Source organism: Rhea pennata, chromosome 24 (assembly GCF_028389875.1).
Source record: "Rhea pennata isolate bPtePen1 chromosome 24, bPtePen1.pri, whole genome shotgun sequence".
Classification (NCBI taxonomy): domain Eukaryota; kingdom Metazoa; phylum Chordata; class Aves; order Rheiformes; family Rheidae; genus Rhea; species Rhea pennata.
The window spans coordinates 331420-348996 of NC_084686.1; the positions used below are offsets into that span (position 1 = coordinate 331420).

Consider the following 17577-nt stretch of genomic DNA (forward strand, 5'->3'; position numbering starts at 1 on the left):
AAGAGGAAGCTCGGATCCGCCCGCTCTCTGCATCGGGAACAAGCAAGTTCTTTGGGTTTTCTTGTTTATTTCCCCTTTTTATTTAGAACAGGGCCTGTTCCGCACCCTCCCGCCACTTAAAGCCCTGCGAGCGCGTCACCTGCCGCCGAGCGCCACCAGCTTCTGCTATTAACAGGGCACAGGACTAGTCTGAGCGGCACAGGGAAAGGCACTTGCACAGATTCACCTACCACCGCTTTTAAAAATACACAATCTTTGCACACAGAAGACAAATTTTGAACCAGAACCTAAAATAAAGCTCCATAAACTTTCTCATTTTTTTCCAAAACAAAAGTATACTTAAGAGACTGTCAGGAAGGATAATTTTTATTTTTTGGTTGAATGGGCCAATGGAGAACAACATCAGATGCACATTCACAAGTGTTTGCATAAGTCAAAGACTTCACTCGTGTATTTTAGCAGCATGAACATTCCCAAGAAGTTAGGAGACCACAGCCAAGGACAGAGTTTCACAATGAAGCCAGTCTGAGTACACAAGATACTGCAGAAGGAGGATAGTTGTATTAAATTTGCCATTTTTCTCTTGCTTTTACCTAACCCTGTGCCCCCTCTCGTTGGAACAACAAACAATATGAACCACAGAGAAAGATACACTAATGTATTCCTTCTTCCAGTCTCTTTCAACTTTGCAACTTTTGAGCTTTTATTTTATAGTAAACAATAAACTGAATCGTTTGGTTAAGTCTCAATTCACCATTTTCAGACTCTGCTACAGAGCATGGATAGAGATGGATTTAATAACAGTCTATGGAAAATAGACACATTCTTATCTTGAAGCACAGAGCATCTGTCTTCCCAAATCTGTTCTGCCTTCCCAGGTATCCAAATGAGCGTACACTTCCCATCAGCTGAAATCACACCATTTTTTTTAGGTTAGGGCCTCATATGCAAAGACAAGAGCATCCTAGCAACACGTTTCTGGATTAATCCCTTTTATCTTCACCAGATGAAGTGTGGCACAGAGTATATGTTCCAAGTAACCTCCTAAAGCTTACAACATTTCTTTCACTGTTTTCCTCTACAGAAAAGTCACTTTGGAGACTTCAGTAAGACTGTTCTGAAACAGAGACAACCGTTGGTGAGCACACAGTCACCTTTAAACACATAAGAACAGAGAAAATAAAAAACAATTCACTAAGTTAGTAGCGGCAAAATCCCCAGGAAAAAAAAAATGTACATCTCTATTGCATTTTGTTGTCAGACTGTTTGTTGTGTGCCTTTTACATCATAACTAGCCAGGTCCATTATAAAAAAACAAGAAAGTAACCCTCAAATAAATAGATGTTACTCTAGTGAGATTTCAGGGGTGTTATAACTCATCATTTTTCCTGCTTTCTCCTCCAGCTTCTGTTTTCTTCTCTTTTTGGGACCCTGTGTAATGAAAAGATCCAAGTTATACACTGTAATCGTTTGAAAGCACACAAAGTAGCATTAAACATCGCTGACATTCATTAAATCTTCCGCTAAATTCTCAATCTGTGGTACATACATCATGGGAATGCTTTAGGGACTGGTATTCAGCTATGAAGAGTTTGCGACATTACTGCCCTCCACCTGCTGAATATTGCTGTCTTCAATTCAAGTCTGGCAGAAAAACCTGCACATGCACATGAACTCACTAAAGTGATATATGCTGCTTGGCACTTAACAAAGATGGGCTTAAACTAAGGGATTAGGCTATAAACTGGACTGATGGAGGCACAAAGCAGCTGATGAGGCAGAAGGCAGTGGTACATTACAACTCTGCACTGGGTAGAATAAAAAGTCAGGAATACTGAGGAACCAAACTTTCATTTTCCTCTTTGCAGAATTCCCAACTACTCAGCAGTTGGAGGTTCTGCCACATTAATTGCCTTCTACATCCAAAAGATAGAAAAAACACTCATGGATGCATTCATAGCATTCATAGCTACCTAGCTCTAAGCCAAACATGCACCCACCTGACTCTGATCCAGGCTCACCACCTACTTTCTCATCTGTAGGAGGTTCCTTGATTGGACTGATATCCTCAGGTTTATCTATATTTAATGCAAAAAGAAATGATGCAAATGTTCAGAAATGAGGTGCAGGCCATGTGGCTAACAGTGAGGTTGCAAACAAGCCAACTAAGATGCCTCTGCAGGACAATACTAATTCAATCTCAAAGGGGATCTCTGTAATGCACTCAGAGGAACATCACAGAACCACTCCTGATTTCTCACTGCCAGGCTTTATGTCCCTAGAAACCCTGGACAATCTACTGACTGTGCAGCTAAGTCACCTTTAGAGTGGGATCAGGATCTCTTATTCAGGCCCAAGGAACAGGCTGGGAAGTCTGCTGATAAAGAGCAGTCTAGCTTTAAGAGAAACATGTCATCCAGAACCCAAAGATCTTTGAAGTTCAGAAAAGAGAAAGTCAAGTTCTTCATGTTCCAAGAGATTTTTTTCCAGAGTCCACCTTAGCTACAAAACATTCTCATCAACAGTTCAATCTATTCCTTAATATAGGACTTAACCTTCCATACTTGTTCTGCACATCCAGGAATGTAATTGATGGCTGATCTTATAAATAAGGCAGCTAGCCAAAGAGATAGACACTAACCTTCCTAGGAAGTTTATAAACCCTTTCTTTTCCTTCAGAGAAAACTAACAAGAACACAGGGAGAAGGAAGGAGGCGGCAGGCAGAAGACTGCCTAGACTTTCCCTGCTGTCTTTAACAACTAGCAGGAGGATCAGTTCACCTTTAAATTAGCTATCGTCCACTTAGCCTCCTTTAACTCAAGGCAGAGATGCATGTTACATATGGCAGTTACAAGTTAGTAAGGCAATGCTGCCATCACTCCCTCCCTTACCTTCATGTTTCCCCTCCGTAGGAGGGATAGTGTCCTCACTCTCAGATGCTGCTGTAGCATTCTTGCCTGAATCAGGTTTTGTGGTGTTCTTCTCCTTTCTTGGTTTGGGTTTTGCAAACTTGGCCTTATTCAGAAGGTACTGCACTTCCCTGTCCAGAGCTGCTATCTTGAGCTCTATATCCTTGGACAGCAGGACAGGTTTCTCAGCAGGAGAGAGCTTGTTCTGTTCAGCCAGTGTCTCGTTTTTCCACACCTGATGTAGGGAGGAAGAGGTACTTTTTTGGTACTACTTGGTTCTTCAAACCACAGTACATCACAGTATCTCAAAACCACTGTTCCTAGGCCTAATTTACTCAGGGTAACACTGTTCCCTGCTGCATTTCTTCCAGCTTCTTAGATATCCCAGGCATAGGACAAAAAGAACCGGAATAAAAAACAGCTACTTTTAAAACTGTATGGAGCTAGATTACTGGGCTACAGCATTCTTCCTGGAGAGCTCTGTCTACATGCAACACAAAAAAATCTTTATCTCCCCAAAGCAGTCCAGGGTCAAGCTGGGGATTAGAAAACACTGAAGTGCAAAAATGGTTTGCTAGAGGTACGGAAACAAGACTCGCAGGCTCTATTCCCCAACCTTGAGTGAAAGACACCTATTACTTGGGACAGGAAGCACAACTCCAACCGCCCCCCCCAAAAAAACCATTCAATTCTTTATTACCGTTGTTTCATTGATGGCTTTTTCCAGTGTACTCAGTTCCACTTCTGTGAATATCTGGTCAGAGTCTGGAATCATTCGCGCTCCCCTCAAAAATTAAGAAAAAAAGAAAGAAAGAAAAAGAAGGGTTTTTGCAACCAAACAGACCACAAATGGGCAACAGTGTTTTTAATTACAATAATAAAAATAAATAGTCACTGCATACCAATTACTGTGTTTTACACTTGCACCTCTTATATCTGCAGGAAACAGGCCTAAATCCATCTCTGAATGCTAGAAATGGGACACAGAGCCAGCAAATGCAGCTATCACAAGGGCAGGACAACAGGGAAGATTACAAAAGAAGTCAAGAGGGATAGATCTGCCCAGAAACAGCATGCAGAGCATTTGACATTTCCTGTTCTTACAGCCTAAACAGGGTTTGCATGCTTCTCTTAATGCATGCTGTAGAACCAATCACTAATAAACAGTTATGGCCTCCTTGCCTTGAGAGCACTAGAGCTATCAGACCACATTCCACTTGAAATGGCTTGTCAATGTTCTGCTGGCATCTCTTATGTGATCAGCCACACAACTCTTCTTCCTAACAACTTGTTCTTACTTGAGGAAGATGGTCGAGTGGTTGAGCAGACTGTCCAGAGCAGCCAGGCGTTCTGGCCACTTTCTCCTTTCCTCTACACGGAAAAAGAGGTTCCTACAAAGCTTTTTCAGCTCTGAAAGCTTGTCTTTCAGCTCCTGCAATTGGGGAGAGGAGAAAAAAAAGAAAAGTTTACCCCATGTCTAACCTCTTCCCCCATGGTAACACTGTAAGCCCCAGAAGTCAACACTGCAAGTTTTTGTAGTTCTTACCAAACGTACTATTTCCAAATAGTAAAGTGAAAGTCACACGACTAAAAGCTTTATGCAGAATCAACAGGTTTCTACCAAAGCTGCTCAGGATCATGCACACACATGTGACTGGAAGAATGAGGTCTTATTATATTGAGTACATAATACACTGAAGCAGCAAGGAGTTTTCAAGAACCAGATTATAAAGGACCAAAACCAGATCACTACTCCGTCATCCTGCATGGAGATGTCTACGTCAGTTATAGCAGACTTATCTTGATTGCACACAACAGTACCTTAGTTGCAGCCGCATAGCCCTCTTCCTCCATCCAACTGGAAGCTTCGCTAAGCTTTCTGGAGATTTCTTCTCTCTGCTCCTCCGTTGAGGCAAGCTGATATTCCTCCTGGTAAAGCTTGTCCTGAAAAGGACAAAGTAACCTCTCTCTAAGAAATACCACTGACTGTGGAAGCATAAATAACCAGGTCACCCACCTGCAGCTGTGCTGTACTGTGGACTCTTGGAGTGCTCTACAAACTGACCAAGAGATTCTAATTTAACCTCCTAAATCTAAGCTCTTGCTCTTAGCATTACCAGACATGATATATGACGATAAAGCTGCAACAACCATAATTTCACTACTGTCCTTTTCTCTGCAGTACCCTTTGAGCAGCCGTAATTTCTTTCCAGCCAGAGTGCAAGTGTTCCAAAATTTACAGGCAACTGTACATAAGGTACATGGGAAACCTGAAATTTAACTTTAGACAACTTGATGGAAAGCATTCATTTGAGGAAAATGCCCTACTCCACATGGGCTTGGATAAGCCTAACATTAGTAGAAAAAGGTGACTGAAAAGCAAGAACTAGGATCTTTAAAGCAGCCTTCCCCTATCACAGCCCAAACAAAATTCCCCTGCATACAGATCAGCCAAAGTACGCAAGCCACTTCTACCTGCTTTCCAGGAGGTCTATTTCTTTATATCCTTCTCTTACCTGCGTCTCAAAGATGAACGACTCCAAGCTGTTGGCCGATTTTTCTCTTTCCTGTTTCTCTAGGTCTCTGATCGTCAAATCTTGGAGTCTAACACATGAACAGAGGAGAAATCGAAAAGTAATCAGTGCCTTTAGATGAGCACAACATTATATACATCAGTTTCTAAGAACAGTAGCACTTTGTGAGTGATCATCATTCCTTCAATCCTCCATCTCTAGGCCAGAGAGGTGACAGGTGGGAAATAGACTAAAAATCAAGTGGAAGAGACAATAGAGGATTCCAGTTTTAAAACCACCACACTAACAAGAGCTTAACTATTTAAAGCCAGAAACACCTTTTGGTTTAAGAAACTCAGTAGCACTATGACAAATATTACTATTTGCATCATGTTGCCCTAGTTGTTGCCTCTTCTTCCACTAAGAGCTGCGGTAGGTTGAGCGTGATCCTAGCTTAACTACTACAATCTCAGAATGCAGACATATGCACCATGACAATTCAGAGTTGCCAGCATCTGCCCCGGAGACATTTTCCCCTGGTTCACTTTAAACAGCTGCCAACAGCAGGGAGCTAATCTAAGAAAGATCGGTACAGGCAGCAAGGACCAAAGCAGGTACATATACTCTATACACACCTGCTTAAGGAATACAAATAGTGCCATTTCTGCATAGGTAACTGAGCTCAATAAGTAGTATATTTTGAAACCATCACTTCCTCTAGTCCCACAGCAATTCACTCCCTTCACCCAGTGCTTTATATTAGGACACCAATTTCACACTTACTTTTTTACTGAGCTTTTCAGTTCATCCTCCAACAGATCAAGCACATCATTTACATCCAGTTCCATGATGATCTCATGCACAAACTTCTGCTTCTTGGGTGTTTTGATCTTCTTCTCTTCCTCTGTTTTGGCAGCTGTGCTGTCACTGGAACTTTTGGACAGTTCTTCCTCTTTCACAGATTCTCTGTTCTCTTTGGGATCCTGTAACAGACAAAATACATTTTCAGGTAAAGAGACAGATTTGCATCACCTTCCAAATGGTCTGAAAAATGCTTCTCATGCAGCCAAGGAGCTTTTACCCAATAATGCACAGGGAGTTAAGAACAAAACTCAGCCAAGTCTGCAGGACAAGACTGGAAGCATCCATGAAGACACTTCCATAGCAATAGTGTGGAAATCTGTATGCAGGTAGGGTACTTACCAGCCCTGTTCTTAGAAAAGAATAAAGGACAGAGAGGCTTGTGAAGAAAAAAAGAAATGTTTCTTGCAACTGAAGCCAAACTAAGCAATTCTTTCCAAGACAGGGCATTGACAGGAAAAAGCTTTCATAAACACTGAGCACTGGAAGATGATAGGAATTTTATTTCTTCCAAACATACCTTTCAAGCACCAAAGCTACATATACATTCCTTCAGTCTGCTGCTTACCTGAGACTCTGATTTCTCTCCTTCTTCCTTTTTCTGTGACTCTGCTTTTGGAGCAGCAGCTTCTGTTTTGTCTTGACCTGGAGGTGGTGACTGCTGTTTTTCCTCTCCCTGGCCTTCATCAGCATCTTCTGCACTGCTTTTCTGGTCTTGTTTCTCCCCCTGCTCTTCTTTAGCACTTTCTGCTAGGCTCTCTTCTTCTTCCTGGTCACCACAGGTAAGCAAAGGAGGAACAAAAACACTGTCTTTACATAGAAATTCCATGCAAGTGCTTCACCAAACAGATATTCTGTGCAAAGCTGCATATACGAAATTCAGTGCTCACAGCAAAAACAGCAGTTAGTGAGAGAGCACGCTAGGTGGGCTAGAGTTACAATATTAACAAAGAACCACCTCAATGCAGAACGTAACTCCATGGCTAGAAACATTTATTGCAGTGAAAGGAAAGCAAATCACTCCTGCCAGTACAACTGCAGCTGTACCTATATGGCCCAGGAAGCAAGGAGCCTGCTAACATCTGCATTGACAGCACACAGACAAAAGCCTGTCCATACAGCAATTATCCTAACGTAGAAAGATTTGACCGGAAACAAGTCCAGCCCATAAAGCCAGTTTTGCTGGATTTGCCAGCAAAAGGCCACAAGTTTCTTAAAAGCATGCCACACACAGCTCAGGGAAATACAGCATTTTTTGAAAAATACATATTTAAAATTCTGACAATCTGCCAGACAGCATTGATTTTGCTCACAGGAACCACTGCCTCCTTAGCAGCCAAAGCAAGGCCCAAGGACTCCCCCTTAATCATCATAGCCAGCACTCTGGGGCTCACCTGAACTGAGTCTGTCAGATTCTCTCCAGTCTCTGGTGTAGGACCACCACCTCCAAACAGGCTTGAGATGGTGTTTCCAAGTTCTGTTGAAGAGAAACAAAAATTCCAGAACATCATCAAAGCAGCCTGTGCAAAAGGAGGAAGAAGGCCATCTTCAGCTCTCATTTTTTCCCTTCAAAAATGTAGTCATTACCAAGGCCGTCCCTAATAGATTAGTTAGATTAGTTATATATACTGTAGAAACTCACCCTTCCCTTAACTTCACTTTGTGCCTTTTGCATACGTACACGCACACACAAACACACATACACAGATGGAAGTCCAACTCTCCATGAGAACAGGATCTGGAATTTATTACTTCAATTGAAAAACTTCAAGCTTCAACGTATGACTGCATTAGCTACCCGCGCACCTCTCCTTCATCTCCATATATGAAAAATTCCAACTCCCTTTCTATAGAGAAATCTTTGCTCTTGCTTTAGAACCTGGACAATGCAAAGCACAGATCAGCAGTATCATAACCCAGACAGCCAGAAGGGAGGATGCTGCAGGGCTATGGATGTAGGACCTGAAACCTCTTGAAACGAGCAGATGCAGCTGAACAAGGAAGAAAACTCTTATTTTTCAAGTCGCAATGCATGCCATAGTCACCTTAGGAGTGTATGACATCTCAGACAGAGCTCCTTGCAGCACCCAGCAGCCACTTGCAAAGGGCTTTTAGGTATTTTGGAGCTGTAAACATAATCAGAGGCTACAGTTAACTGCCCATTTCCCCACCTCCTCTCCCTCCCGCCGCCCCGGTACATGATTCTTGCTCTGCTCAAAGAAATTAGATGCTTGTAGTTATCCCAGCTACTGCAGTTAACACAAAACAATCAGTATGAACACCAAAGTTCAGCATTTACTTGTCAGTGTTGATTCCTCTTCCAGCTTTTCTTCCACTAAGGTCTCAAACACAGATTCCACCTTGGAGAGATAAACAAGGAGTCAGATGTAAGCAAAGATCACCACTACCATAGACAGTGATGGAACTGGGGAAGTAAACAAGCTGACAATCATTACAACAGGATGTTACCCGGTCAAGACTTAGTACTCCACTCTCATCCATGTTGAAGTGAGCTTTGATGCCTTTGGACTCATAATCTGAGTATTTCTTGAAACTGTCCCCAACTCCTTTTAGCCTCACAGTAGTCAGATTCAGAGATCCAAAAATCCTGATGGTATAAAGACAAAAGCAGAAAGAGAAAACTTTTAAGACAATGATGCAGAGCAGCTAACCACTTCTCACATTCATGTTTGCAGTGCTGAACGACTGCACAAAGCAAGTCACCAGCACTTCTGGTTTGCTAAAGCACAAACAAGCTGGAAAACAGATCTGCAAATATGTACCAGCTGGCTAGCCAGATGCACGGGTCTGCCTGCCTACGAACTTTTCCAGCTACACATACTGCACTGTCACTAAGCTGTTTGTTCAGATGCCCGTCACAACCCACCGCATGTCATTCTGGTTCAGGAAAGACAGATCTCCATAGTTGACATAGAACTCAAAGTCATCCGTGTAGCGGTTGAAGGTGATAACTTTGCGCTGTGGATAGGGTGCCATGCGCTGGAACAAAATCCTCTTGTTATGCTTCAAACTCTTTGATTTATCATCCTCTTCAACTTCACGAGTGAACTCCACCTGCAACGTGCATGCAAAGTCAGAGTTAGACAAGTACAAACCTCTTCCTCCACAGTATTCTATGTCAGAGGGTTCCACAGCATTTGACTGCTATGTCTTGTGTGGGAAGTTAGAGGACAGTTAAGTATTTCTCAACAGATGTGTCTAACCTACAGTCATCTAAAAACTCGTTAGATATAGCACTTTATTAGATTGGCAGAAAGATCTCCATAGCTTCCTCACTTAAAAAAACAAAAAAAAAAAAACCAAACAAACAAAAAAAAACCAAACAAACAAAAAAAAACCAAACAAACAAAAAAAAACCAAACAAACAAAAAAAACCAAACAAACAAACAAACAAAAAACCACCACTACCAAGAGCAACCCACACCAAAAGTTTACCTGGAATGTTTCCTCCCAAAACAGCCCAGTTCACCCATACTTTTCCCCAAGAGAAAGAAAGCAACGGGTTACCTGGATAGGAAACACAGCTGCATCTCGAACAACAAAAGGCTTCACCTTAAAGGCTTTGCTTAAAGCAGCTGCCTGGTAGACTGCACCCATAGCAGCTGCCTCATCTGCATTGATATTTTTGCCCAGTTCCTCTCTACGAAGTGAAAAGCAAGAGAAATAAGCCTTGCAGCCACTGGTATGAACAGTAATTTGTCAATAGGAGACAGACTAGAAGGGGGCCTCACATACTCACTTGCCCACAGCTTTCAGCAAAACCTCCTGCACTTTTGGGACCCGTGTGGCACCGCCAACTAGAATCACCTGGTCAATTCCACCCTAGGGATTGGAAACAGTCACCTTGTCTTGAGAAAGCAATTTTGGAATGCTAAGTTCAGGGCTTTCTTATGCTCTTTCCCCCATCACCACACACTGATGTGGCACTTTGAGAACAACCATGCTACATCTTGCAGTCCCAATGCACAGACATAGAACCTGGAATCAAGCCTATGGAACAGGGATGATATTGCTGCTGCTCAGTGTCCCATGAAATACGGTACTTTATTTAGAAATAGTTGAGCAAGCAACAGTTTGTGTTGGAGCAGCCAGTAACTCAGACAACAAGCCAGACCAGAAAATAAACAAATAAATAAATAAAAAGGAAACATGGACTCTAAGAGGCAATTCAGTGTCTTGTATTGAATACCAGAGTCAAAAGATATTCAGGAATATGCCAGCACCTTGAAATGTGAGTGTTTAAAAAATGCAATGAGTTTCTCCAAAGGGCTGGTCACAGTTGGGTGCAACTGTAATCAGGAACAGGGCTTCTGAAGGGAGTGCTCAAGGTAGAACCCTGACAGGAGTAATTCTGTATCCAGGCAGTTTGGGATAAAACTTCAAAACAGAAACCAAAACCAGCATCCAAGAAAAAAAAGGAGACACCAGTGTTAAAAACCTCCAACCCAAGAGTAGAGATTCTGTAACAGGTATAAAACCCTCATCCAACTCCTTCGTTTCTGGTGTTCAGTACAGAGAACCATGACAGCCTCCTGTTTAACACTAGTTAACAGGAGTAACAGTAACTTCTGTGCAGCACAAACACTGCACTCTATAATAGTAGCAGGCATCTGTACATCTCAGCAGTGCTGATACCATGTCAGGTAAGACAATCACTGATGCTCTGATCACGTGACAGCAGCTCCATACACAGAAGCACCAGGCTTCTTAATGCATTCCTAAACCTACCAGGTTCATCTCTGCGCTGCTCAAAGCTTGCTGCACAGGTCCTGGGACTCGCTGGAACAAGTCAGAGCACAAATCCTCAAACTCTTGCCTTGAGACCTTGGCCTTGAAGTCAATGTCATCCAATAGTCCCTCAATCTGGCAGAAGAAAACAACCAGCATAACATTATTCATAGAGCACTCTCCAAGCAATGTCTCTGCCTGACCTGCCTGGGTTACGGAAAGTTCCAGCTCTGTTAACACACCCAGAACCTGATTGCACTCCGAATCCCACCACTGCTAAGGCAATGAGAGAACAGAAGACATAGGGCTCTAGATATAACCTAATGAGCTTCTCTCAGACCCCACAAAAGTTCATTTACCGTATTTAACATGACTAACTCTCATTCAATCCATCTATTTACATCTTTAATGCTACAATGCAAATAGAAATTTAGAGGAAACCCAAATGCCACCATCTCCGGAGAGCGGAAGTGATGCTCTTCAGCATACTGACACTGCAGAGGGATAGTGCTCTTACCTACTTGTCCTTATTCCACCCCACCCTCAGTCCTAAAGAAACCAGAAGCCCTGCAGCAGATTGTCAGACCTGCGCCATGTGGTCAGCATTTGCACTCAGGACAGTTTTCAGACGGTTGGCTTCCTTCAGTAGTTTGGCCATGGCCCGGGGATTCTTTCGAACATCTTTTGAAGGCTGCTGATCATTGAAGAGTTTTGCCAAATAATCCCGGAGCCGAAGCTCCATCTCTAAGCCTCCAAGAGTACGATCAAACCTGAGCAAAGGAAAGAGGAAATAAGCTAAAACATGTTGAAAATAAGCCTCATTTATTATTTTACAAATATACAGAGTAGAAAGCAGTCAAAAGCAGCTACAGTGCCACCAGCTGTGAATGATTATGAAAGAACAAAAGCTGTTCCAAAAATAACACTGCTTCAACCAAGAAAAGATAGAGTCACCGTGACAATAGCTTTTAAACATACAACTTCAAAATGTGTATGATAAAGACCTGATGGCTAAGCACGTCAAACAGCTGAGAAACTAAAGGTCCTAGATTTTTTTTTTAAGGAAATATTAACATACATGTTTTAGAGTTAAAATTGTTGGAATAGAGATGCACAGCATACCTCTCCTTAACAGGTAAGGCATAACTTCATTGTACTTTCATTTATATTCCACTATTTCAAACTGACATACTGCACTTCTGTAAGATTAAATGACATAGAATTACACTAAAATGGCTTAAGGCTATTAAAAAACCCAAGCCTAAAACAAACTAAGCATACTGGTTAGCCCTTCCCCCAGCCTTCTTTAACTTCTCAGTCATCTTCTGCACAGGACACTGATACCGGAGTTATTAGTAACTTGAGCCTTTCTGCTCCTCTGTTATCTGAGTTACCATGTTTAGGTCTTGTGCAAAAGTCTACACTTAGAAGAGGCTGTGAAACAGGTGGTTTCTTTCCTGAAACCTGTGTGTTTTTTTTTTTTTTTTGAAACTTATGAAGAATTCTTACCCAATTCCCTGGATCTGCAATTGAGGTTGGGTTCCCGAGTCCTTAGTTTTCACCGTCTGATACGTAACGATAGTACAAACGGTGCTTCCTGCTCCCATGTCATAAAACATGATAGTCTGAAAAGAGAAGTCAGGACAGTAAAGCAGAAAAGCCTGGATTCCCCCCATGAATTAAAAAAAAAAAAAAAAAAAAAAAAAAAAAAAAAAAAAAAAAGAATCTGTGGCTTTCCAAGCTTGATACAGGCCATGACTATCTGCTCACTAAATTGGCTTTATATTGCATGACAGAGTTGCAGGACTCGATCTTTGATCGAACTAAAAGATGCTCATTGTCAGACTTGATACAAGGAGTCAAGAAAACCTTTCTCACCCATTCTACAGAGTATAAAACGAAGTTTTGCTCTTTAAAGTTTCTTAAGCCACAGGAAAAAAAAAAAGTCAAGTATTTTGGAGTCAATTCCTTACAAGATAAATAATGTTTCCCCCTCCACCCTCCCAGGCAAAGAACAAGCACAGGTTTACAGAATGGGAACTGAAAATCCTAAACCCAACCATCTGCCTTTCACTCTAGCAGCTTTCAGCCACAGAATAATTTAATAAATTAACCATTCCTTTCCACACTATGGCTCTCCTGGGTAATTCAGATAGGGTTTTCTTTCTCCACTTTGTTGATGCACATACAAAAACAAAGGAGACTGGTTAAATAGCAAAGTCCACTTTCTTACAGTTAAGCCCTTCTGAGTTTGCCTGCAGCACTTTCTCCCCAACATGCACGCATGTGCGCAGGATTCTCTGCATCTCCCAAATGCACATACCTGTGCAGTGGCATTGATGTCTTTCCTCCTAAAAACTCCATAGTTCAACGCTACAGCAGTGTTGTCGTTGATCAGCTGCAGAACTTTCAAGTCAGCCATGCGAGCAGCGTGCAGAACGGCCCTCCTCTCTGCCTGGTTGAAGTAGGCAGGAACAGTGATCACTGCATCCTTTATGGGCTGCTCTGAAAGAGTTGAAGAGGATATGTTTTTCACTGCTACAGCCATGCACAAACACTCATAATAGGGTGATGATAGCAAAGCCAGAGACTCCAAGATAAAATCCCCTACATAAATCAATCCTGAAGCAGCATCAGCAGCCAGGATCACTGACGATGAATCTGTTTGTCTCCTGTTGAAACCAAACAGACTTTGCAGATTCTCACAAAGCAATGAGGCCACTGATATTTCTTTTGTGTGTCGCGCTTACTTTCAGACACTTTGGGATGCCTTAGATTTTAGCAAATATGATCCTCATGGAACTTTGCAGTATCAATGGGTTAAGTTTACTCTCCAGACTAAGTCTTTGAACTGACTTCAGTATTACTAAGCGAACAATACTTTTTGCTCTTTTACTGTAGGTCAGCTTTGGCAGCAAGTCTCCATCCAGACTAGCTACAACATGGACACGAACAGAGGAATTTCCACTTCTTCCTACACATGAGCAACCAATATGCCTCAGCTCTAGTCACACTGTGACTGGAGTCACACAGTCTAGTGTGACTAGTCATAATCACACACACACAGAGAACATCTTATTCTTTCTCCAGAGACTGTCAAGAAAGGGCTTCAGTGCAACAGTGGGTGGGATTAAGAACCCAAATGGTCATCATGAAACACACATGATAACTTGATAGTTGCTAAGTCCTGCTTACAAGCTGAGGTTCACAATACCCAAAATCCTTCGTAAAGTTCTGAGGTTTTCAGATTCCTCCTGTCCACACTCAAATCCTTTAATACATACACATGCACAGATACTGTAAGAAACACCTAAATCTTCCTAACCTGCAAATTCTTCAGCCAGAGCACGTGAATAGTTCAAGACCATTCCCAGCATCTCCTCTGGAGAAAACTGCATAGTTCTGCAAGAAACGAACAGGAAAGAAATTTACAGTAGTCAGCTATAGAAGCCCAACAGCCAAAGTCCTAGCTGTCTCAGAAGAAGTCCCAGAAGAAGTCACTTACTGGGTCAGCTTGAAGACAACTGTCTGTCTCCTCTCATCCTTCACCAGCTCATGTTCTGGGAATCGTGATTGGTACAGCGCCACTTGGGGGTTATCAATATGCTTACCCAACAGATCCTGAAAGTATCTGAATGCCACCTTGGGGCTCCTTATTGACTACAGAAAAGAAAAGCAAATCACCCAACTAGATTTCTTCAGCTCTGCTGCTGTCAGATAAACTTCTCTCATTCCACACACTGAACAGCTCTTGCTATGGGAGTTTGGAAGGCAAGACTGGTACACAAAGAGCCAATACAGAAAGCCAGTAAACCACCACATGGATTAAGAGAAGAAAAAAGTATAAAACAAAAAATAAAACTTTCTAACTCAGATGTCCATCATCAAGGACTCAACAGAGGAAAAACAATCTGTACATAGGAATTGCATTTGGCATACTGAGTAACAAGAGCTCTTACCATTCCTAGTGCGCTATCGCCAAAGAGACGCTCATTTTCTTTCAACGAAACAGCCACAGGAGTTTTCCTTCGTGACTCCCTATGTAGGAAGGGCAGGATAAAACAATTGATACAGGTGGCCATCAATACAGAGTTTCTAGCGAGAATGGGGAGTGTTTTTGATGGACTAAAAGAAGATGCTCAGATACCATCTAGTGAGAGAAAGAGCAGCCTTCATGAATCTGAAGGGCAGCAATAGCAGCCTCTCCCTTCAGAGCTTCATGCCTGCTGATGTTCCTCATGACAAGAACAAGTGACATGCTTAACAAACATGGACAGCCACCCTTCAAATTAACAATTGCTACTGTGCGCAAATTACTTGTTTTTCCTGTAGCATTAGCAACCTACAGAGGGGACTCATTTTCCTGCTCCAATCCAAGCATTAAAACACTGGGATGACTATTTTACTGTGGTAACTATTAAACAGCTTCAACTTGCCTACAAAGCTCAGAAATACGTTAGTATACTATCCACTTCCGAATGCCTCGTAACATGCTAGCAATCCTCTAACATAAGGCTACAAAAAAACAAAACAAGAAAACTGTTACGAATAAGGCAAACTCACAAACAATTTTCTGGAAAGTGCTGCTTTATAATCAGACAAGATCTGCTTTTTTTTTTCCTCCTCCTTTAGTGAGCAAAGGGAGTGTTCCCTCTTTCTATTAATGACTGCCAAGTTTCAGGGAGCTGGGTGAAAGATCTGTTTATTATCTGTCAGAGCCTAAACTCCTGAAAAGTGAGGATGTTCCTGATAGTACATCTTCTCCCAAATGCAATGTTTTTTCAATGCAGTGTCCCAGAGACTGGCTGAGGAAGCAAAGTGAAAGAAGAGTTTTATTTGCTTCATAAATGACTATGGGTTCTGGACAGCTGCAGTAAAACAGAACAGTCTATCCATTACCTTATGAGGAACAGAGAATCGGGCTTCTTATCTGAACATACAGAAACACGATATTACATCCTTTTACGTTTGGATCATGAAATATTCTTAAATACACAGACTTAGAGCTACTTGCTTAGAAGACCCCTAAAGTGCAACAGAGCACACCTAAGGTAAGGTAAAAGCTGAATTGCTGCCTTGGTGAGTACTAAAGTCATGCAGTCCTACATTAGATGGCTATTTTGCTTACAACACACAAACAGCATTAATTAAACTCTCTACTGCTGCAAATCATCAACTCAGAGTATTTGCAAGGAAACTTCAAACTCTAATAAATAAGGCAGAATAAACACGGGTGAACGGCAGCCCACTGCATTTCATCCTCCCACCACTTAATCCCAACACATAGAGATGTAGAAGAACAGTTGCTGTTTACTTGTTTAACACAATCTCCATCGGCACACCAGGTTTCACAATGGCTATCTTCATCGATTCACTGCCCATGTCCACCGACATCACAGCCAGAGACTCTGCAAGACGTGAGCAAAAAAGACACGTGAATAAACACACCTACTCTCCAGGAGAATAACCCTTTTCCCGTTAAGCACAGATCCCTAGGAAGGCGAGCAGCTCCTCAGGAACCGGGAGCTGCAGGACGCCAACGCAGGCGGGACCCAGCAGCTCCTGGACAAGCGCGCTGGAGCAGGCGCAGCTGTTCAGGACGCCCAGGCCTCCCCAAGAGCTCTAGGGAGCCGCCGGGGAGCTCCCCGCTAGCTGCCTGCCTCCGGCTCAGCCGCTGCTCGAGCTCTGGTGGGCCGAGGGGAACCGACAGCGGCACAGCAGAGCCCCGGCCCCCGAGTCCCGGGGAGGAGGACGGGACCGCGAGGACCGGGCCGCGCCGCCGGGCCCGCGCGTACCTGTTTCTGGCAGGCAGCAGATCAGCAGCAGGCAGGCCAGCGCCCCCCAGGGCACCCGCGCCATCCTCGTCGCCGCGGCGGCCCGCCACCCGCTGCAAGGGCGCCCCGTCACGGCTCGGCCGGCCCGGCTCAGGGCCCGCCCGGCGCCCACCTCCGCCGCGCGCGCTGCCCGCCGCCGCCGGCAGGTGCTGCGGCAGCGGCCCGGCGCCTCGCGCAACCCCCGGCCCGGACGCGGCGCGAGCTCATTGGCGCGGCCGCCAGCGCCGGGCGCCGCGCGCCAATCGGGGCGGCCCGCGCGCCCCCATTGGGCCACGTCGCGACAGCCGGAAGCGGGCACGACGGGAGCTTCGGCGCCATTGGCCAGCGCCACTGGCAGCGCCGGGACGCGGCAACGGCGGGGGGCGTAGGCGTGCGCGCTGACGTACTACATGCGCGCTGACGTGCCTATTCCCTCCCCCCCCCCCCCCCCCCCGGCCGCGCATCGCCCCCTGGCGGCCGGAAGGCGCCTCAGACCCCCCCCGCGGCCCACACATCTGCCTCGGAGCCCCGAGACTTTCCCCAGAGCCCCAGACCCACACGTCTCCCTACGAGCCCCAAAACCTCCCCCGGACCCCCTCGAGAACCCCCCCAGGCCCACATTCCTCCCCGAGCCCCCACACCTCCCATGGAGTCCCCAGGCCCCCCCGGAGGCCCCCACCCTTGACAGGGGCTGGGACACCATGCTCCCGCCCATGGCCACGCAGCGGGGC

General features: G+C 44.1%; 1 protein-coding gene across 4 annotated transcripts; it reads right to left on the reverse strand.

Moving 5' to 3' along the window:
* Positions 1-350: 350 nt before the first annotated feature.
* On the reverse strand, positions 351-16947 carry HYOU1 (hypoxia up-regulated 1). Of its 4 annotated transcripts, XM_062594655.1 has the most exons (24): positions 16829-16947; positions 16348-16441; positions 14993-15071; positions 14539-14693; positions 14359-14435; positions 13357-13538; positions 12543-12658; positions 11620-11803; positions 11034-11168; positions 10045-10127; positions 9813-9945; positions 9172-9359; positions 8754-8892; positions 8584-8644; positions 7679-7761; positions 6853-7053; positions 6207-6406; positions 5427-5514; positions 4732-4854; positions 4209-4342; positions 3611-3695; positions 2893-3145; positions 2001-2078; positions 351-1431 (listed from the first exon to the last, which is right to left on the reverse strand). In XM_062594655.1, exons 1-24 carry the CDS (start codon positions 16890-16892, stop codon positions 1370-1372), a joined length of 2997 nt encoding a protein of 998 aa, XP_062450639.1. In that variant the 5' UTR covers positions 16893-16947; the 3' UTR covers positions 351-1369. The 4 variants fall into 4 exon arrangements, with proteins under 4 accessions (XP_062450639.1, XP_062450641.1, XP_062450640.1 ...); XM_062594657.1 differs by lacking the exons at positions 16348-16441; positions 16829-16947 and adding an exon at positions 15597-15613; XM_062594656.1 differs by lacking the exons at positions 9813-9945; positions 10045-10127.
* Between the last annotated feature and the right edge of the window lie 630 nt (positions 16948-17577).

Coding starts and splice junctions, on each gene's coding strand:
- HYOU1 (XM_062594655.1), bottom strand. CDS start 16,892: ATGGCGCGGGTGCCCTGGGGGGCGCTGGCCTGCCTGCTGCTGATCTGC. Junction 14,694..14,992: donor GCGATAGCGCACTAGGAATG/GTAAGAGCTCTT, acceptor TCTTTTCTGTAG/TCAATAAGGAGCCCCAAGGT. Junction 3,146..3,610: donor AAGCCATCAATGAAACAACG/GTAATAAAGAAT, acceptor TCCCTACATCAG/GTGTGGAAAAACGAGACACT.